Below are 20,757 nucleotides of genomic sequence, written 5' to 3'. Positions count from 1 at the left end.
TATTGATGAGGTGATAAAGTCTCCACCTTTTCCTATTCCCTTTCTCTCTTGTCTCTATCTCATTTCACATGTGTTCTCCTAACTCCTTATAAATAACCCAATCCTAATACCTTTTGTTTTCAAAAAAAATTATTCATTTTCTTTCCAAGACAGAGTAGCATGGAAGACCCTCTTGGTTCCATATTCAGTTATGAAGAAGTAAGTCATTACTCATTACCCTTTTTTATGCATTTCCCTCCCTATTCTTTTTCATCTTTCTCTTCACTATATACCCTTCACTATTTTTCCTACACACTTTTTTTGGGTTTCTTTCATTAAAATTCTTGTTTTTTTTAAACGGTGAAAAAAGTTAATAATTTGTTGTTAGTGTTAGTTTTTTTTTTTTTTTCACTTTGTCGGTACTTAAACCCTAGACCATGGACTCTTTAATTTCTTTCATTAAGATTCTTGTTTGTAATGTGTATTTAGTTGTAGTGTTTGTGTTATTGTCAAAAAAAGAGTTGTAGTGTGTGTGTGTGTTTTGTTTTAGTTGTTTGTTTAATCTGCATTCTTTCTTAATTTCTCTTGTTTTTTTAAGAAACTGTGAGAATTATTACATTTAATTTTCTTCTAGTATTTACATGATTAAGAATGGAATATACTTTGTTTCATGTTTTTCCACACAATAACTTTGAGTTTAGGTATGAATAGTGATTTTGATTTAGTTTCTTTCATTGAACATTTTGCAACAATATGACATGTCATGGAAAAATTGTGGAAAGGAATTCTTTGTCCGTATTAATTTCTTGGGCCCAACGTCATTATTGATTTTTAAAAAAAATAAACTTTTCTTTTCTGAAAAAAAAAATTGCTTCTTGATCTATTTTGTACTAGTATCTTCATTATTATTACCTTTTTAATATCTTCATTACTCTAAGTGGAAACAATTTATCCTTCACTCCTTTGTTTCCTAATTTGCTTTCCCATCACCAAAAAGTAATTAAAAGATTTTTTTTTCAAAAGGGTAGAATTGAAAGAGATGGATTAAGAAAAATAAGCTGCAATCAATATAAAAATTATTGTGAAAAATACCCATATTATAGTTACTTCTAAAGCCAACATTTTTATTTTCAAAATGAACTTTTTATTGTTTTTTTTCTTCAAAATTAACTATTTTTTGTTCCTAAAAAATAACTTTTTAAAGGCAACATTTTATTTTCAAAAAGAATTTTTTATTGATTTTTATCTTATATTCAAAATTTGAAATCTATTTTTTATTGATTTTTTTCAAAATTAACTTTATTTTGCAGAGTCCTGATCAATTGAGGCAAAAGCTTATAGACACCATGGTTGAACTAGAAGAAGCAAGGAATGTGAAGAATGAATTGCTCAACATGATTGAAATAGCTAATAAAGAAAGAGACCAAGCTAGAGAACAACTTCAAAATCTAAAGAAAAAATTTGTCCCTTCTAACAACACAAACATGTTTTTTGACAACAACATTAACAATAACCTTGTAATGTTTCATTCGACCAAAGCAAATTCAAGCATAACAGAATCCAACAGTCCATCACACGTGTCATCTCCAATTGATGCTGTTTCATCTCCTGAGTTTTCAAATGTTGGTGTTGATTCACATAACAACATGAGTTTTTTCAAAGGGTCAATTAGTAACAAGTTTGATCCAGTTAATGATATTGGAAATGCTGTTATTGATTCTCTTGTAAGAGGAAAAGTGTTACCACAAAAGGGTAAACTTCTTGATGCTGTTATGAATGCTGGTCCTTTAATTCAGAATCTTGTTCTTTCTGGTCCACTTCCTAATTGGAAAAATCCACCTCCTTTGGATTCAATGCAAATTCCACCTTTTGATATTAAAGAAATTGATGAGCTCAACTTGTTTCGGAATTCAACACTTCCATCTTCTCACTCTTTTGGATCAATGCCAATTCTCAATGTTGATGGTGTCACACCTAGCTCTTGCAACAACAATACTTGGAAGTCTACTTCAAATTCTAGCTTCAAGAAACAAAAGCATCAATATTTTTTATGAATTCCCATTCCCATTCATCGCCCTTTTTTTAGCCGATACTTTAGATTGAAAGTGTGTCCAGAGTTTTTGACACTAAGACGACATTGATTACTTATGTTCTTCAAATTACTACCATTATATATGTGTCAGTGTCAATATCGTATTTGATGTTGTGTCGATACTTTTGTAGGTAACACAACACAACCATTGGTGTAAATGGCATTAAAACCTTTTTGGTTTACTTTTAGCTGAGAAGAAGTTGTAGTTACTGAATATTACTAATAATTTTGAGATTGGTTTTGTTCCCTTTTAGCAGTACTTTTCTTTCACTTTTTTTTTTTTTTTGACTAATTTGAGAAATTATATTGTCACTTTCTGTGTGTTTTTAACAAAACAAACATTCTACCAAATTTTTCAATTAAATGTAACAAGTCTGATTATTTGAGAATATACACGGCAAAGAATCTGAATACATTCTTAACTTATAGAATCTAATAGTACAAATTATTTCTTGGAAATTATCTACACACATGTGTCTGCAATTGTTGTTGCAACTTGCAACAACATTGATTTATACGTCATTGGTATTCTATAAATAAGGTTTCAAAACATTCATTAGAGCCTCTACAATCTCTATGTTACCTTCACTTCACACTTACCTTAATCTTATAATGAGTCCAGAAGATATTTTATTATTTCTATTGTTACTAGTATTATGTTTTCTAATCTTCATGTTGCTAAGTCAATGGCAAGCTATCAAATGTATCTTGTGTAAAGCTATCACTAAAATTTCAAGTTCAATATCAAATTCAAGTGCTCCTCCTCCTATAAATAGTATTCAATGGCAATTTCAAGATTACTCAATACCTCAAAATTCTTCACCACAATTTCAAGGTAGTGACTTGGAATTATCTATTATAAACTCTCTTCCTATCTATCAATTTAAGAAAAATGAGACACAAAAGAAGACAGTTAATATAGACTGTCCTATTTGTTTGGGGGAATATGAAGAAGGGGAATGGCTAAAACTTCTTCCTAGTTGTAACCATGGTTTTCATGTTTCATGCATTGATAAGTGGTTTAAACTGCATTCAAGTTGTCCCTTGTGTAGAACTCGTGTACAAGTTGCCAACAAAGAGTGTTCTGTGTCTTTTAGAACTTGGCTAGAAATTTTGGGGATGGATGATAGTACTCCTGAAAGGAGTGCACATTTTCAATCTCATTCCCTCTGAAATCATACAAATTTGGAGATTTGAAAAAATGAGTTCATACTATATTCATTGAGTAAGATTTTTTTTTTCTCAACCCTTTATAATCCAGAATTCGGTCCAAAAGAGTTTAGAGGTTTGACAATGAGAATCAAACCTAAGACATTTGATTTTACTGGCATAGAACAAAGAGAGAGCGCCAATATTCATATATGTGTATTCTTGGAGAGGTGCAGTGTCAAAGGAGAACAGTATGAAAGTCCTTCGAGTCAAGGGCAAGGCCTCAAGTCTTACATCTAACTATGGTTCATGGTTTGCACATTTTGGATACAAAAAAGAAATTGAACAATAGAGATAATCAAGGTTTTACTGAAAATAAACAAACACTGTTTATAATACCGGCTCTAGGAGAACCTCATAATATTATGTAAAATTGTTTTCCTTTTCCTTGGGTTTTGTTTATGCCCCTAAGATTCTGTTTTTGTTTTTTACATTATTTTTTAGCTAAAAAGATTGTTACAGACTTAAAATGATGCCAACATTTCAATGTGATTACAGTGATGCTACTAGAGTCAGTAGTACGAGATATTTGCGAAACACATCAGAAACACACAAATATTATGCCACCAGTCTGCAAATCACATAAATTTAAGAAAACGTTGCAAGACCATTGTAAAAAAAAAAAAACATTGGAAGACCATTAGCACAATTGTTACTTGTTAACAGAATCTCACAAGCGCAGCACCGATTGTTTAAAATACAGAAAGTAGAGTTCATAAGATCTGGAAATCTTCATAGTACAATCTAGAAATGAAGGTACAAGATTTTGATGCTCTGACGATAAACTTTCTTTTAACTATCGTATGTGATTCAATCTATTACTCATTTAAATTGATGACTCACTTAAGGTGAAATCTTAGTCATTTTAATGGCAAAAACTTCAAAGAAAAAAAATTGTAAATTTCAGAAGTTGCGCAAGGATACTTTGGTTTACCAAAAACTGTTGACACCAAAAATAATAACAAACATCAATAATGATCTAATTTACTCATCAAATTTGAAATTGTAAACAACCAAATTTAATTGCAACAGAACTAAAATACACCAAATAACAAAACACAAAATCCAGAGTTAAACTTCGCATAAAAAAGTATCCAACAGTGATCACCATGAAAAGACTAACATCTAAAGAAAAATTGTCTTTGGTGAAGCCAGCCATAAACTTAAATAATTCCAATCTTGTTTGCAACATCCAAAGCATCATAATCAGGTGTCAACCTTACATAGGCCTTTTTGGTGCCATCGGGCCTGCAACAGAATAGTTCAAATTTAGAAGAAAAACAAGTAACCGTTCTAAGTATTCATGCAAACTTCTTTACATAATGCTGTTCCATTCCGATGACATTGTTAAATTAGGTTATATGAAATATGGCACATAGCCTGCACAATGCACAGGGCCCTTCATCACAAGGGTGTCATAAAAAACAGTGTATGTTACTACGACAGCTGGTGTAAATTGCAATACAAAATTACCACCCAGTATAAAAGTCAATCAGTCATAAGTAACCATGAATACCAGACAATTGGAAAAAGAATCACTAAGTAAAGGCTCACCTGATCAAGGTGTTAACTTTCTTGGCCTGGATGTCGTACATTTTCTTCACTGCATCCTTGATCTTCTTTTTGTCGGCTCTCAAATCAACAATGAAAACCAAAGTGTTGTTGTCTTCAATCTTCTTCATTGCAGACTCGGTGGTGAGAGGATATTTCAGAATCTGATAATGATCAAGCTTGTTCCTTGGAGTAGCACTGATGCGAGGGTATTTGGGGTTCCTCTCCTTTGACAAAGTCTTTGGCCTATGGAATGTAACCGTTGTCCTGATCTTCTTTGCCTTCTTCTTGATGGCAGTGCCCGACTTCACTGCCTTAGCAGCTTTCAAGGCCTGTGCCTTGGGATCGGCCTTCTTTGAAACATCACCTGCAAAAAAAAATTGACCTAGTCACATTTCATGCCACAATAAATCTAAAAACCAACTATTTCTTATACACGCAAGTAAATTTAACAAAAAAATATCATTTATTCCACAAATTCAACAAAAAAATGAACCTTCCACAAAAATGGAATCACATTACAAGAAACAAGTGAAGCACGGACACTCCACAACACATGATTAATTTGAATTGTCATTTTTTTCAAATTATTATCAATGTCGATGTGTTAGTGTCAGTGCCAGTGCTTCATATCCAATAACTCAGAGAAAGTACAGTGACAATTATCAAATTTCAATGACACAGCAAAACAGCAAGCAAAAGTGGAAGTTAAGAATCAACAACAAATGTAAACATAAGGATGCAGGTTTATCAAATAAGACTGATAAATAGCATATATATGCATCTAAAAGTATTCACCAAAAAATTATGCTCATGTTAATTAATTAATCATTAACAACTTAAAAACTTAAATCATACAAACACTAAACAAATTTTAGCTAGAATCAAGATTATTAATTAACTAGTACACTTTCTACTACTCAAAGAAACTAATAAAATGACAACAACGCAGATTATAATAATTAACAGTACAATTATTCAACATGAAGAGAAAATAGATAGATCTAGAAACTCGTCGAAGGACAAAGTAGTTGCATAATGAAGATAGAAAATGATGATGAGAGATACCTTTAGGTGGAGCCATTGATCGGCGAAGATGAAGAAACCCTAGATGTTAAATCTGAGAGAAAACCTGAAACAAATAGAAAATGAAGTTAAGAATCGTGGATAGTTTTCAACGAAACGAAGATAGATTGAAGAGTGTAGAGGAAAACCTGGGCGATGGAAGCAGACAGTGGAAAATTAGGGTTTTCGGGATTATATGCGCTACTTATCAAATGGGTTGGATCGTTCAACATGGGCCTAGCCTATTTAACAAGAAGATTGTTCATGTAAATTGTTAAGGGTACCACCAATATGTTTTTTAACCCCCAAAATACCATTATCAAATTTTACTATAATATATGTTATAAAATTATTATGGGAAAAAGTATATTTTTACAGTATTTTTTTTTTCCAATAAATAATACCTTCAAGATGACTTCTATAATAGAAATAGCTGCGATATTAATAGTCAAACTCTTACGGTTTGAGGTAAATTTTTAATCCAATTTTGAATAATTTGATATCTTCTCTAATGCTATACCGATGTAATTTGATATCTTCTCTAAATAAAATATTAAGTTTTTTTACATTTTTTATTGGTTACTTTGTTTCAAAAATTTATCAGAAATACAATTAGATGTAGAATTTTGAGTACTTACTATGACTTGGTTAGATATTATTTTATTTTATTTTTTATAGGTACCCTTCAATTCACCGGTGGTAATCATATTTGCATTGTCGAACTATAAAAAGGTGCACATCTCTCCATTGACTTTCAAATTTTAATTCACTTTGTTGTGAAATACTCCCTTATTTATTTATTTATTTTTGAACAAATCATAAACTTGTTGAGTAACATTAAGAATGACCTTTTTTTTTTGACACCGAACATTAAGAAAGACCTTGTTATTAATTAACTAAACTATGGGCAACTATATTTGTTTGCGGACAAAAACAAAAAAAACTTAACCTCAGTTTTCATTCAAACTTAACAAAACTCCTAATGTTTGAAACAATGAAATCAAACCCTTGATCACTGTTTGAGTGAATAGCATCAAGTAACTAGCTCCTTCTTTTAGATCCAACATATGTTGGTTATTTGGTCTAATCTATTTTTCTTCCTTTGGCCCGTTTGGTGCGCAGGATAAGATATAAATAGGATATGATAAGAAGCTGGATAAGGATAGGATAGGATAGTGACATGATAACCATATATCCTATCATGTGTTTGGTGCACATGGGATAATAAAGATGATATCATTATTTTATCTTATCCTGTGTTTGGTGCGCACTTGACATTGACATGATAAAATAGTTTTTTTTTTTTTTTTTGAAAAGGCTGATAAAATATACATGTTATATTTAAATGACAAAATTATTCTTTTTAACATAAAAGGGTCATAACTTTGACATTAACATATATAAACATAAACATAAATCGATCATTAGGAACAAAATATAAAAAAAAAATATTCTGAAGATGAAAACATCGCATTTATAATTTTAGAGACTAAAATATAAAAAATTTGCTGTAATTTTAAGCAAGAAAAACTTATTTAATTTTTTAAAAAATATAACAAGTAATTAAAGAACTTCATATAATTATAAAATATCATAAATTTAAAAACCATTGTAGCTATAAATGTAAATGAAAAAATATATATTATTAACGAGATATCAAATTATACCAATATAATATTTAATAATGTTAAACTATAAATTAACATTTTAATGAATATCTATTATAAAAAGATGACAAATACCAAAAAAGATTAAAAAAATTAGATAAATATCATTCATCATTCTGGGCTTATATTATGTGGGAGCAATCGAGTAACAGTAGACAGTAGTAATCAATAATCAATAATGTATATGCCAGTCGTATGAAAAAACATGGTGAAATAATAAAATAAAATAAAGTCCATCAAAGTGGTACTTACAAGATTCGAAGACGTGTTTCCATGCGGCAGGTTTAATATATCCTATCATGTTGTTAACCCAGCTTAAAATAAGGATTAGAATAACAAAGGAGTAACAGGATAGGATAAGAAATTGGTTTATTTTATCCTTTCTTATTGGTGCACCAAACAAGAGATTTAAGTAGGATAAGATAACTTTATCATATCCTGTCTCTTTATCCTATGCACCAAACGGACCCTTAATTCTCACTGGAATGCATCTCATTATCCTTATATTTTTTTTTTTTACTTTTGTAGTAGGTTTATCAAAGATAACTCATAGATATTTCAAACCTTCTGATTGATCAAATAGTATTATATTGAGCTAAAATAAAGTTCCTAACATTGAAATGTAGCTTAAAATATTCTGTATAGCAATTTATACTTACAGTAAGCTAAATAAAATTTCTGAATTTCGTCTTTTGAATATATTTTTAACCGTGTACAAAGTTTTATTCTGTCGTATTATGTATTCTTTGGCAAATCTCAGTTATTTTCAACTGAATCATTGAGTTCATGTAATAATAATCTTTATATATCAGACCCATAAATATGACCCATTTTAGTCCTCTTTGTTTCTAGGTACCGCTTGTTTGCCTCAGTAATTGGTGTTAGCACAGGAACACGCCCTATCACAGCCAAACCATATCCTTTAAGACCAACAAACTTCGCTGGATTGTTCGTCATTAGTCTCATAGTTCGAACTCCGATGTCCCTCAAAATCTACACATACAAAGATTTTATCAGCAGTCACGCGCACGCACCTTAAAAGAGTTTTTACACCGTCAATCAATCAAAATTCATAATTGTCACATTACTAAAAATGTCCAACTTTAATCGTAACTAACTTTGATTGGTTGATTAATAAATCTAACCTGAGCACCAATTCCATACTCACGAGCATCAACGGCTAACCCTAAATCTATATTTGCCTCGACCGTGTCACGACCTTGATCTTGTAAATTATATGCTTGAAGTTTGTGACCTAACCCAATGCCTCTTCCTTCATGACCTCTAAGATACACAAGTGCTCCTCTTCCAGCTTCTTCAATTAACTCCATGGCCAAAGCTAGTTGGTTGCCACAGTCGCACCGAGCTGATCCAAATATGTCACCTGTTAAACATTCTGAATGTACTCTTACTAGAACATCTTGTCCATCTCCTATGTCTCCCTAAGTAACCCAAAAATAAATTATAATTGAGAAAAGATTATTCTAAGTTCTAAATGTTCTCTTGAAAATCATATTAACAAAGTTATATTTATTTACCTTAACTATAGCAACATGCTCAGTTCCATCCAACTTTGAACTATAACAGTATGCTTGAAATAGACCCCATTTAGTAGGAAGATGTGAGACATAAGTTCTTTCAACCAATTTCTCTCGCTTTCTCCGATACCTTGAAGCATCACATGCATACATTCACATCATCAAGTAAATTTAATTACTGCATTATAAACCATATTAAAACAAGTCCTAAGGCCGGATACCAAGTTTTCAAAAAAAAAAAAAAAAACACACACATATCGGCTTAAATAGTCTTTTGCCGCATCAATATAAACATAGAATCTAGAAAATTGATCGAAATTTACAATTTTAATGACTATTTACTCGAAGAAATAACACGAAGGTAAGATTGCTTACCTTATCAAATCAGTTATTGAGACAATTAGTAAGTTGTATTCCAATGCAAAGCTTTTTAAATTTGGCAAAGATGCCATATTTCCATCTTCAGCATCAACAAGAGCTGTTAGAGCCGAAAATGGAGACAAGCCAGCCAATGCAACTAAATCTACAGAAGCCTCGGTATGACCAGCTCTCCGAAGAACTCCGCCATTTCTATACTTAAGAGGAAAAACATGACCTGGTTTTCTCAAGTCTTCTGACTTAGACTCTGGAGATGACAGAACAAGAATTGTTTTTGCTCTATCTGCGGCTGATACGCCTGTGGAAGTTCCATATTTTGCATCCTACAACAACAATAAAGCGACGTTAATAGTCATTTTAAAATTGTCTCAGGTGAGATCTGAACTATGTCCTTTGAGGTTACCAGGTCAAACTTTTACCGCTGAGCTGAGACCTCATAGGTCAACTTACCACGGTGATAGTGAAAGTAGGGGCAGATGAATCCTCTTCTTCAGCCTCTGGTGACATAAGAGGAAGATTCAGTCTTTGAAGATCCTCTTCTTTCATGCCAACAGAAACTATTCCTGATCCATGTTTAATCATAAAAGCCACATCCTTGGTACTAATAAGAGATGCTGCCTTTATAAGATTTCCTTCAACATTGTTGTTTTCATCATCAACAACTATTACAAACTAAAAAAAATATATATATGATCTAGTTGTTAGATATGATCAATCCATCAATTATTTAATAAATGTTTATAAAACTATCACTAAACATGTCATGTTCAAGAATATGTTTATTTATTTATTTATTTACGTATATGTTTGGATTGACGGTGAGTTTGTCAAAATTACAATGTGTCATAATGATAACGGACATTTCTGATTATAAGCTAGTGTCTATGCTTCATAGTGTACGAGAGTGTCGCCGAAGCACAACATGTTAGTGTAACACTAGCTATCACATTCTAGAGACAATGAACGAACAAAAAAATTCTAACAAACCTTTCCTTGGCGCAATGCATTAAGGGCATGCTCAATGGAAGAGTACCCTTTAGAAGGACAATCTGGATCACCTTCAGCTTCACTCACAAAGAAATCATTGGTATCTTGCTTTATTTCATCATCAAACGTTCCTAAGATGGATCCATTTTCATTTCTCTTCAAATCATTATCATCAAACACATCTTCTATTCCAACCTTAGAAAACCCAATAGCATAAAAAGCCAAGTTTCTTGCCTTGTTTTTCCACAAACCAAATCTTGCACTATGATGAGTAGTGCATGAACGATGCAAGCTATGAATATAAATAAATAGAATAGAATAACAATTAATTAAATTCAAAAAATTAATTAAATTTAAAAATTAAAAAAAACAATTAATTACTGTTGTGTTGTGTAGAGAAAGAAAATATGTACCTTGATTTGGTGATGACTTTGGAAATCAAAGGACGAGGGATTAATGAAGAAGAGTCCATAAGCAGAGACTATAAATTTGTGTTCTTAGAAAATTGAAGGAAAAAATAGTATGCACAAAAAAATTGTGTTATATTATTTCATGTCACATAGTATATAGAAATAAAGTGGAAAAATAAGAGCACCTCTTGTTATGGATGTGGTTCCACCAAGAACCATATTATATATCCAATATTAATATTTCTGGTTGTACTTTAGCAACACACGTAACGTAAGAATCACTTTCTTTTGTATTTTTGTTACTTCTTGTTATTTTTGTTGAGCTTATAAGTGAAATTGGATTTCAAGCCATTAGGATTTTCAGCATTCACGTATTTGAAACTTCAATAGTCGATCAAAATTAGATTGATCTCCAAGGCAATACGATTTAAACAAGAGTTTTATGTCTCAAAATTTTAGAGAGAAAAAAAAAACTTAGTTATAAATATATAATCTTAATCTTATTTTAATCTTAATCTTAATCTTAATAATATACAAACTCAAACCCATGTTAGGGAAAATTTGCTTATTTGTCCACCTCTAACCACATTGTTGCCAAATCATCATTAACAAATATTATTTCCATTTCATATTTAGATTTTTTTGCCATGTTGGATGCATGAGTTGAATGAAAATTCAAAATTTTGAAGAAAATAAAAGAGTGACTTTTGCTTTAGTCGGAAGTAAAATTCAAATTCGTTATTTAATTGCTAGTTTAAATAATAAAATAATGTGATCACAAAGCATAAAATTCAAAATTCAAATTTTCCCATTTTTATGGTGAATTCGGGCCCTGAATTAGCTAGCAGACAAAAAAGGTTCGGCCCATATTTAACACTCAAATTGTAAGCTTTTCATTTACGATGTTAATTACAAACTATTTCATTTACGCACACAATTTTTGATTATTTATGAAATAATTAAAAGAATAAAATAAAAAGTCAAATTTTGTGTATGTAACCAAAAAATTATATTTGATCACGTGATCATATAAGCATAATTCAGTAGAAACATACGTTTGCGTACAAAATTTGAAATATAGAAACACGTATTATAATATGATAAAAAATATAAGTCCTAGAAATTTAAATATTTTTTCTTTGTTTTTTATAAGGAGCTGTCAAAATTTGTTGTCAAACTAATGCACAAGTCTAATGTTTTAGGTGGTTAACTAGGTACATACCCGTGCATACGCACGGGACGCGCCTTCGGCGCGTTATATTTCGTCGGTACGTTAGGTCGTAAGGGTTCAACGGCGCGTTGCACGCGCCTTCGGCGCGTTGCGAAAGAAAGAAAATTTTATGATAAATAGAATAATCAATTGATTTTAAAGGTTGCCTTATAATTAATCGACACAATGTATATTTTTTGACAATAGTTAAAAAATAAAGACTTAACATCAAATTCATTACAACATTATATTCGAAGATAAATAACTTAGGAAATAACATAATACTTAGTCTAAATTATGGAAAACTGACAAACATTCAAGCTTATGTGTCTGAATTCAAAACTTATTCTATCTCCCAATTTAATATTGTTGTCAAAACAGAAATTTTTCCATCCTCTGGCAATCTTGACATTCTCTGAAGGATTGTTCGGATATTTCAAGTGAACTATTGAAATATCTTTGTTTGGTACATTCAGAACCAGCTTATGAAAATTGTATCGCCTTACATAATCGCTAAATTCAGAAGGTAATGTCTACAAAAAGTAAGATTATTTATCAGAATATGGCACTACAAATAATATTGCAGATGAAGAATAAATGAAACAAATAAACATTAGCTTGAATTACAACTTACAAATTGAGTCTTTGTAGCTTTGTTCAGGTCACAAAGAGTCAATTCAAAAACATATGATTCAGTTAGTTGGCCGGAAACTGTATAACCACCGAAAACTTGAAGGTAAACATTATCAGTACACTGATTTATGTTATTTTCAGTATGTGAAATGTTCTCATTATTTATAGATGATCCCTGAGCATCGTAATTGTCATAGGTTCTTGCGCATTCATCAAGAAATTTTCCATATTCTGCTTCCAGTTCATCAATTTTAATATGACTATATAAAAAAAAATTGTTGTAAACTGTATCAGTTCATTAATTATGAAATTAATATAAGTTTAATTATCAATATGATATTGAAAAATTTGAAGCATAATGAAATCTTCATAAATCAAATTGATATGATTTGAAGCATAATGAAATGATGTAATATATTTTCCAATTAGGGTTCATAATATTATTTAAATTCCCAGAGCAACCTCTAAAAAAAATTGATGAATTCGTTTAAAAAATAAGTTGATTTAATAAGAAAGCAAAGGAAAATCGAAGTATACCTGTTATCTGAGGAATCCATTTGTAGCCTATATGATGATTTACAAAAGCAGTGAAGAAAAATAAAGAAAATTAATATTAATAATCAAATAAACATGATTTTTTAAGGATTAACTAATTCATAATAATGGTAAGTTGAAGTATAAAAATGGTTTATTAAGGAAGAAGGGAAAAGGAAAATTGCAGATCCTATAAAAAAATCGTATTAAGCAAGAAGGAGGAAGAGATCTCACCTAATGGTGCTGCAAAAATCGTTTTTCCTGATAGTGCTTGTGCAGCAACCGTTGTTCCTTTTGCAAATGTGACATGGAAGTGGAGTTGGTATTATGAGGTTTAAATTGGGCCAAATGGGTCTCATAATTGGGCCAAAAAAAGATGTAAAAAATAATAAAATAAGAAGGATTTTTTTAATATGAAAATATGGACTATACCCAAAAATATGACTATAAAATATATGTCCTATATTGTAGAATAAAGAAATTTTAATTATAATTTTAAAATTGATTAAACTAAATATTATTTACGTGTTGCCGAATGTTTTTTTAAAATTTTAAATCGTTTGTCGAAAAGTTAATTATTTATTGCTGAAAATTTAATTAGAAATTAGGAGAAAATGAAATCACCAAGTACGGATTGGCACATGTAAATTTGGAATAATGGGAAAAAATGTATTATCGAATTGAAATAATTTCATTACATAAAACAAAGATGAAACGCATTCTATTATTACAAATGAATGCAAATAGATTAAAAATGTTTTTGATCTATTTTTTTTTAAGTTATGGCAATGAATAGTTAGAAATTGATATGCTAATATATTACACATTCACAAAACATTGCTTATCATACAGCAGATAATGATATTAGCCAATTAGATTAGACATTCATATAATATAATAAGTTTCAAAATGAAATTAGAGATTGGAAATACATAATTTACATATTGATCAAAAAGTTTGATGATTTATAAAATGCAGTACATCAAAAGCATAACTTGTTATTTATCCTCGTGATGTCCCTTTAATTGCGACGCTGAAGTGTAACAAAGAGTTCAAATGTATCCGGAAATAGCTGAAATAAGAAGGTGTCACCGGGTCTTGGCCTTTGATTAAGCATATAAGCATACCAGCCGTCGCCAATAAATTTTTCAATTGCTCCCATATTTTGTGATATTTCCGAAGTATGAATAGGGCATCGATAATGAAAATCTATATCTTCCGATATCAAGTCAAGAAAGGTTGCTTGTGAAAGTACACCTCTTGAAAGAGCATTTGGAAAGTGCTGTTATAGTTAAAGTACTTTATAAGACTTAGCAGGAAGTTAACTTCAATAATCATGATTTAATAATAACAAACATTAAGTAAATTATAGGCATTACCAGAACTTGGTTTTTTGAAAGTTTAGCCATTGATGTGGTAACTATTTTATTCCATTCAATTGGTTCTTCATCAGCATCCACAGCCTCTTGATTGTTTAGATTTTGAACATCATCTTGAGGCTCATCAGAATCTTCATCTTCTTCAACATTGTCCTTAAAATAAACAGTATGGTTCAGAAGATTTATTTTGCAAATAGATTTAAATTGGTAATGAAGTTAAAAGAAATATTACGAATGTACATTACCAAGATTATGGTTCCCTCATCAGATTCATCATCATTTAAGCCTTCTTCAAAAACTTCAGTCGATGCATTTGATTGATCATCAAATGATTCAATGAAAGTCAATGAAAACTGATTGTTTGTAATTGTATACTCTAGACACACTTTTGTCGGTTTTTTCAATCCAAAAGTATAGCAAATATCATTTCCAAACATAACTTTATCAGTGTCTTTGAATTGAAAATACACAGGTACTGATGTATCATTGCACACAATCTGACCATAGCTAAGTCGATTCAATTCCCTTTCCCATTGTTGATAGAAATCAATTGGGATGTGAATGTTCCTCTAAATTTGAAAAAAACCTTAGTTATTGATTTAAATTTTTGCATAACACTGATGAATACAAAGTCAGTTTATAATGAATTGCAATGTACCTCAGATGGATTGATGATAGTTTCGAATGTTGTTGGCCGATTACTATGATCGATAGTTGCAATCACCGTCATTTGGAACTCATCATCACTAATGTTATAATCCAGAATCACTTTAGTTGGTTTTTGGAAACCAAATACTTCAGCTAACATACGCGCAGAATATATGAAACCTTCCTTATCGGTTAAACATAAACTTATTATCGATGATTTATCAGCTGTAGTTATTCTGGCATGTTGTATTTTGAGCAGTTCATGTTTCCATTCCTCAATGAAACTCCTTGGTATTTCAATTTTGTCCTAAAGTTTATTGGATTTATGATTTTTAAATGATCGTTTAAAAATATACTTCAAATTATCAAAACTAAATTATATAAATTGAATCGTATACCTCATCAGGACAAATGATTGTTTCAAATTTGTTGTTCCTTTGGTTATCAGTCCTGATATAAGTAGTATTTCATCATTACTTCAAATGGTTTCACAGCAACATATATTAAACTATAATTAATTTAAAACATAAGATACAATATTTATAAAATTAATACAACTTATGCATCAGTTGAATATGAGGATTATATTTTGTTGATGATTTTGATATAGAACATATAAAAACTATACCTTACAAACAGGATTAATTGAAAAAGAAAAAAAAATCGAACCATATTGAAGCATGCAATTGGATATTATGATCAGTTGGAAAGGTAAATTAGTTGAAGAAATTGAGCTTTTTACCTTCCTGAAGATGGTTTCATTGCAGATCCAGATTGGACTACAGCAGAAGAAGGAAGAGTGATTTGTTGTGGCCACAGAGGAAGATAATAGATTTTTTGTTGAAGAATTTAGTTTCTGAAGTTTGTATTGTAGTCTTGTTCTATTGGAAAAAGACAACTCAGTGTTGTATATGTTTTTGGTAAAGTTAGAAAGTTAGAATAATTGAGAAGTATAGATTTTGTAGTTAAGTATATATATTTTTTTTCGGTTATATTAAAAAATTAATATATTTGGTTTAAATTGTAGAATAATGTATTTTTTCTATATTATAGAACAAATATAAATATAATAGAATGAATTTTAGAAAAAAAAATAGACGGGGTCTGAGGAAAAAGATTTTCGATATCAGAACGAAAAATATAAAAAGGATAGGGGATATAAGTTAAAATTTTTTCCCATTCATATTGTCCAGCTTGATTTATCTTGACCTTAATTGATGATTAAGCGAACGATTTGGTCCTTTTTTTATGTAAGGGATTAATCGAAGCTTTTTTTTTATTTAAGGGACCATTGTGAAATTTAAAATGTCTTTAAGTGACCAATAGATTAATTAAGCCTATATAAAAATAAAATTTGATTTTAGGATGGACTTCTAAAGAAATGTATTTCATCATTGACTTAGTTTTACAACTTATATTAACCAATAAAATTAAAAAATTAATATGTATTTATAAGTCACAATTGTTAACTGTGCCAGTCAAATTGGGAAGGAGATAGTGAGTTTGACATAACAAATAGTGGTAGTTGGATAGGATAAGATTTTGGCTAATGTAATCCAATATTTTATTTGTATTTTAATTGATTTTTTTAATGCCAAATCTCAAAGTACTATTGAGTTTAGAGTAACATAGTTCGGTTACCACTCTTTGCTCAAAAAATAGTTTGATTGTCCTTGCATTCTTCCAAAATTGAATGGAGTCATACTTTAGTGATTTCATGGATGTCAAACCTCTTGGAAGCTTTACAACCATCTTCTTCACAAAGCAGGTAAAACGATCTATTTGTTTTTTTTTCATGAATTTCACATTTGATTTGTTGATAATTTATGCTCGATAATGGTTTCATATATGTTAAAACTGAAATTATGTTTTGAAATGATTTGTTGATATTATTTCGAACACAATTTTTATGAAAAATAATCATTTGTTGTTGAGAACTGAAATAGAAATTTGGAGAGGTGGATCCAAACTTCATTCGTCAATTTGGAGATGAACTTCCTTCTCAGTGGAGAATAATGGATTATCGATTTGAACATCATGTTGTTACATACAACAAAGATGAAGTTCATCCTCTTCTTACAGATGGATGGGCAGAGATGAGAGAGGTATTTGATCTGCATCAGAATGAGGTAATCCATTTCGCCTATCATGGTAAAGATCTTTTTGGTATTATGGGTTCAAGCAGATTTGAAAGTGAAGATGAAATTCCAGATTATCACAGTCGATCTGTTTGTCGTGGTAATTCTGTGAGGTTCCAAGTTGAACTTACGCGGGATAATATTAGCAATCCTTACTTGGTGAGTTTTCTAATAGATGTAATTTTGATTCCTTAGAAATCTTGATAATATGATACTTGTTTTGAAGATTTACTGATGATGTTTTTAATTAAAAAACAGAGCATATGGAATGCTTTTGAAATTTATGTCCGAAACTCAAACTTGAATGTGATAACTGCTTGTTGTGACAATGGAACAAAGACTGAATTGCAAATTGCAACTCATGACAATCCTTTTTGGATGACAGCCTTAGGTCCCCGCTGGTATGGTTTTTGTCGTGAAAATGGGTTTCGTGCTGGTGATCAACTATGCTTTAATTTTTCGCTTGTTAACTTTGGTAATAATGTTGTGCGTGTTTTTAAAATATGAGCTGAGAAATCTGAGTATGTTGGATGCTGGTTGATGCAGGGTTTTGATTATGGTATTTAAGATACTTAGTTTTTAATGTTTAATGTTTTAGCTTAAGAAGATCTTAATCAATGAAGGTGTTGGATGCATTGTAAAATGTAGTTTATCTAAGTCTAATTTGGTTTGACTTTGTGGTAATTATGTTTAGGGTTGATGTTTATCCTTTATTTTCATTAGTTTATGTTGAATGTAATTTATGGTTGTTAAACAATGAAACTGTTTCTTGGTTTGTTTTAATGTTAGTATATTTAATTTAAATATTATGAGTACATGTATACAAAGTTTAAAGTGGGTGTTTAGTTGTATAGAATAAAATGCCAAGCTCAAAGTTGCAAAATTTAGATGAATTGATTATTAAAAAATAAAAAAACAGAAAAATAAAATATAAATAACATTACAAAATATGTGATTTCCTTAAACTAATATTGATAATTAGTATATTTTAGTAATAATGAGGATGTTGCTTTTGACGCAGTATTTGGCTATGTATTGTATAAGTAATCATCGGATAATATTGTTGAATTCGCAAAAAATAAATCACATATTTTAATTAATATTGGCCAACGTAGTTATCATTTAAGTTATGAACTTACAAATTCATTTTAATTAATATTGAAGGTGGTTAAAAATAGATGAAACGAAATATTGTGTTGGCTAATTGAAATGAAATTACGGATATAAGCGCTTATATTTTGCGTTGATAAGTTTGTCCATTTTATCAAATAATCATTAAGAATGAATATTCATCATTGTAAATAAATTGAAGTTTCTCATCTTTGGTTAATTTGGTCAAATACTATTTATAATATTGTAATTTATTAAAAAAAATTACAATTTATAGAGTGGATACCCAAAAACCGATGCAAATTAAACTGCATAATGTTGGTTCGGATTTGATCGGATTTATTTATTTGTCATTGAAAACCAAATCAAACTGCAAATGAATTTCAGGTTAATTCGCACTAATTTGTATATATTTCCCAATCAAAGTATATGTGGTTAGGGGTGCTCAAATCCAAACAAATCTAAATAATAACTGAAAATTGATCCAAAAAAACTGAAAATAGCAAAAAACGGAAATTATTTGGATGTGTTTGGATATTATTTTGTAAAAACCAGTGGATTGGATTGCATTGGATTGGATTTTGAGATGATTTCGAACATAATTGCTTATTTTCATTTGAAAATTTTAACTTTCATTCAATCATATGTTATATTTAATATGAAGCTTAATATATATGTTGCAAAAAATTTAAAGCTATTATTTGTTAGGTTTATTTATAATATTCGTATTTATTAAAAAAAATTACAATTTATAATGTGGATACCCAAAAACCGATCCAAATGAAACTTCATAATGTTGGATTTGATTTGTTTATTTGTCATTGAAAACCGAATCAAAGTGCAAATGAATTTTATTTTTTATTAAATGAGATTTTACTTAAAATTCGATCTAATTTAACTTAATATCAGGCATAGAAATTAATGTTAAATTCCTACCTTTTGTAGATATTTAAATACGGGAAAAAGTATAACTCTCTAAATATCTATACCCAAAATTACGGTGTGTAACAGATTAAATTGTATAAAGGAAAAAAATAATAAAAAACAAACATAAGAATTTCTTTGAATAAACAAAAATGTAACATAACTGGGTAGATGAATAATTGATTGACTAATTGGAGGAAAAGTTTACGACACAATTTGATTCTCACACAAATAATATATTATAATACAAAAAAAGATGATTCAATTTGAGCCATATATTTGGGCCAAAGACAAAGTTGGCCCATGACAAACCCTATATCTAACCTTGTAAACCCACATTCAATTTGTTTCTTTTCAACATAATAATACGGCTAGGTTTGAATAAGGTGATATAGCAAACAGTTTCCATTTTCAGGCAAACAAAATTCCAGACGTTTCCAAACAAATTTGATGTGAATGATTCAAAGTTTTGTTGATTTATATCAGGTAATTTTAAATTGTTATCTGCAAAAAATATTCTGTTATCTTATGAAAACTTTTGTAACTACATGATTATCAGATTTTACATGTTTTTATATAGCTATAGTCATATTAATCTATATCAGTAATACCAGTACCTGTATGTTCTAAATGGGTAGGATTTTCTATGCAATACCTCAATTAACAATTTGGGAATATTGATATGGTTTTTCAGACATATGATAATTCTGTCAATTGCAAAATAAAATCATCATAAATTATAGATGGGAATATTGTCAAGATTTGATGTTTATAATGCGTTACTTATGATCTACTGTAATTCAGGCTAAAACAATTTTAATTAAATATGCCCCATAATATAATAGTTGTAATATTACAAAGCAAAAGGATATGAAGTTCAACACTCACCTTACACATATTATAGTAGATTACATTAGTTCTGACTAAGTCTTAGTACACATATACATTAGTTAAATAACTTGAAATTCAGATTCAACATGATCAACATAAAAGATATCATATGATAATAAACAGGCTTTTGGAATAAAGTCACAGAGCAACAAAGATTACCGGTCCTAATTCTGATGCATATTCTGACGTATAAGCCTCACATTAAGCTCATCTGTTTCCGGAAACAGGACAAACCTCAAAGTATCTCCAGCCCTTGGTCTGTGAAGGCGAACGTAATCGTACCATCCTTTACCAATGTGCTTCTCATATTGGCCAGTTTCCAGCGATCTTTTTGAAGTATGAACTTGGCATTCAGCTTCAAAATGTGTGTCATCCGATATTAGCTGAATGTTGTTCACATTGGCAAGTACACCT

General features: G+C 30.0%; 5 protein-coding genes across 7 annotated transcripts; 1 reads left to right on the top strand and 4 right to left on the bottom strand.

Annotated features, from left to right (window-relative positions):
• Window positions 1-4,236: 4,236 nt before the first annotated feature.
• Window positions 4,237-6,104, bottom strand: LOC123899927 (60S ribosomal protein L23a-2). The gene is made up of 4 exons (XM_045951191.1): window positions 6,046-6,104; window positions 5,900-5,963; window positions 4,835-5,198; window positions 4,237-4,528 (listed from the first exon to the last, which is right to left on the bottom strand). Exons 2-4 carry the CDS (start codon window positions 5,913-5,915, stop codon window positions 4,444-4,446), a joined length of 465 nt encoding a protein of 154 aa, XP_045807147.1. The 5' UTR covers window positions 5,916-5,963; window positions 6,046-6,104; the 3' UTR covers window positions 4,237-4,443.
• A 2,013-nt stretch (window positions 6,105-8,117) lies between these two features.
• Window positions 8,118-11,038, bottom strand: LOC123899589 (monofunctional riboflavin biosynthesis protein RIBA 3, chloroplastic-like). 2 transcript variants are annotated; one of them, XM_045950758.1, is made up of 7 exons: window positions 10,880-11,038; window positions 10,467-10,758; window positions 9,930-10,151; window positions 9,477-9,802; window positions 9,102-9,231; window positions 8,709-9,005; window positions 8,118-8,556 (listed from the first exon to the last, which is right to left on the bottom strand). In XM_045950758.1, exons 1-7 carry the CDS (start codon window positions 10,936-10,938, stop codon window positions 8,365-8,367), a joined length of 1,518 nt encoding a protein of 505 aa, XP_045806714.1. In that variant the 5' UTR covers window positions 10,939-11,038; the 3' UTR covers window positions 8,118-8,364. The 2 variants fall into 2 exon arrangements, with proteins under 2 accessions (XP_045806714.1, XP_045806715.1); XM_045950759.1 differs by lacking the exon at window positions 9,930-10,151 and having other exon boundaries at window positions 8,162-8,556.
• A 1,226-nt stretch (window positions 11,039-12,264) lies between these two features.
• On the bottom strand, window positions 12,265-13,534 carry LOC123898484. Its single transcript, XM_045949453.1, has 4 exons — window positions 13,488-13,534; window positions 13,257-13,283; window positions 12,721-12,979; window positions 12,265-12,619 (listed from the first exon to the last, which is right to left on the bottom strand). Exons 2-4 carry the CDS (start codon window positions 13,274-13,276, stop codon window positions 12,377-12,379), a joined length of 522 nt encoding a protein of 173 aa, XP_045805409.1. The 5' UTR covers window positions 13,277-13,283; window positions 13,488-13,534; the 3' UTR covers window positions 12,265-12,376.
• A 644-nt stretch (window positions 13,535-14,178) lies between these two features.
• On the bottom strand, window positions 14,179-16,151 carry LOC123898483. Of its 2 annotated transcripts, XM_045949451.1 has the most exons (6): window positions 16,023-16,151; window positions 15,679-15,730; window positions 15,291-15,587; window positions 14,878-15,201; window positions 14,633-14,785; window positions 14,179-14,535 (listed from the first exon to the last, which is right to left on the bottom strand). In XM_045949451.1, the coding sequence occupies exons 1-6, from the start codon at window positions 16,040-16,042 to the stop codon at window positions 14,275-14,277; spliced, it is 1,107 nt and encodes a 368-aa protein (XP_045805407.1). In that variant the 5' UTR covers window positions 16,043-16,151; the 3' UTR covers window positions 14,179-14,274. The 2 variants fall into 2 exon arrangements, with proteins under 2 accessions (XP_045805407.1, XP_045805408.1); XM_045949452.1 differs by lacking the exon at window positions 15,679-15,730 and having other exon boundaries at window positions 15,291-15,378.
• Window positions 16,152-16,870: 719 nt separating this feature from the next.
• Window positions 16,871-18,201, top strand: LOC123898335. The gene is made up of 3 exons (XM_045949265.1): window positions 16,871-17,048; window positions 17,227-17,577; window positions 17,677-18,201. Exons 1-3 carry the CDS (start codon window positions 16,974-16,976, stop codon window positions 17,923-17,925), a joined length of 675 nt encoding a protein of 224 aa, XP_045805221.1. The 5' UTR covers window positions 16,871-16,973; the 3' UTR covers window positions 17,926-18,201.
• The last annotated feature ends 2,556 nt before the right edge of the window (window positions 18,202-20,757 follow it).

The sequence above is a fragment of the Trifolium pratense genome, linkage group LG7 (assembly GCF_020283565.1).
Source record: "Trifolium pratense cultivar HEN17-A07 linkage group LG7, ARS_RC_1.1, whole genome shotgun sequence".
In the NCBI taxonomy this organism is placed as follows: Eukaryota; Viridiplantae; Streptophyta; class Magnoliopsida; order Fabales; family Fabaceae; genus Trifolium; species Trifolium pratense.
The sequence above is the reverse complement of the archived record's forward strand: the minus strand, read 5'-3'. Positions and strand labels throughout refer to the sequence as shown.

Excerpts from the sequence above, each read along its gene's own strand:
- LOC123898483 (XM_045949451.1), bottom strand. The coding sequence starts at position 16,042 with ATGAAACCATCTTCAGGAAG. Across the intron at positions 15,731-16,022 it reads ATGAAACCATCTTCAGGAAG|GACTGATAACCAAAGGAACA; the intron begins GTAAAAAGCTCA and ends TACTTATATCAG. Across the intron at positions 14,786-14,877 it reads ATGAGGGAACCATAATCTTG|GACAATGTTGAAGAAGATGA; the intron begins GTAATGTACATT and ends GTTTATTTTAAG.
- LOC123899589 (XM_045950758.1), bottom strand. The coding sequence starts at position 10,938 with ATGGACTCTTCTTCATTAATCCCTCGTCCTTTGATTTCCAAAGTCATC. Across the intron at positions 10,759-10,879 it reads AAAGTCATCACCAAATCAAG|CTTGCATCGTTCATGCACTA; the intron begins GTACATATTTTC and ends TTATATTCATAG. Across the intron at positions 9,803-9,929 it reads CTACTTTCACTATCACCGTG|GATGCAAAATATGGAACTTC; the intron begins GTAAGTTGACCT and ends TTGTTGTTGTAG.
- LOC123898484 (XM_045949453.1), bottom strand. The coding sequence starts at position 13,276 with ATGGATTCCTCAGATAACAG. Across the intron at positions 12,980-13,256 it reads ATGGATTCCTCAGATAACAG|TCATATTAAAATTGATGAAC; the intron begins GTATACTTCGAT and ends TTTTTTATATAG. Across the intron at positions 12,620-12,720 it reads AAGCTACAAAGACTCAATTT|ACATTACCTTCTGAATTTAG; the intron begins GTAAGTTGTAAT and ends TACTTTTTGTAG.
- LOC123898335 (XM_045949265.1), top strand. The coding sequence starts at position 16,974 with ATGGAGTCATACTTTAGTGATTTCATGGATGTCAAACCTCTTGGAAGC. Across the intron at positions 17,049-17,226 it reads CCATCTTCTTCACAAAGCAG|AAATTTGGAGAGGTGGATCC; the intron begins GTAAAACGATCT and ends GAACTGAAATAG. Across the intron at positions 17,578-17,676 it reads ATATTAGCAATCCTTACTTG|AGCATATGGAATGCTTTTGA; the intron begins GTGAGTTTTCTA and ends ATTAAAAAACAG.
- LOC123899927 (XM_045951191.1), bottom strand. Across the intron at positions 4,529-4,834 it reads AAAGTTAACACCTTGATCAG|GCCCGATGGCACCAAAAAGG; the intron begins GTGAGCCTTTAC and ends ATTCTGTTGCAG.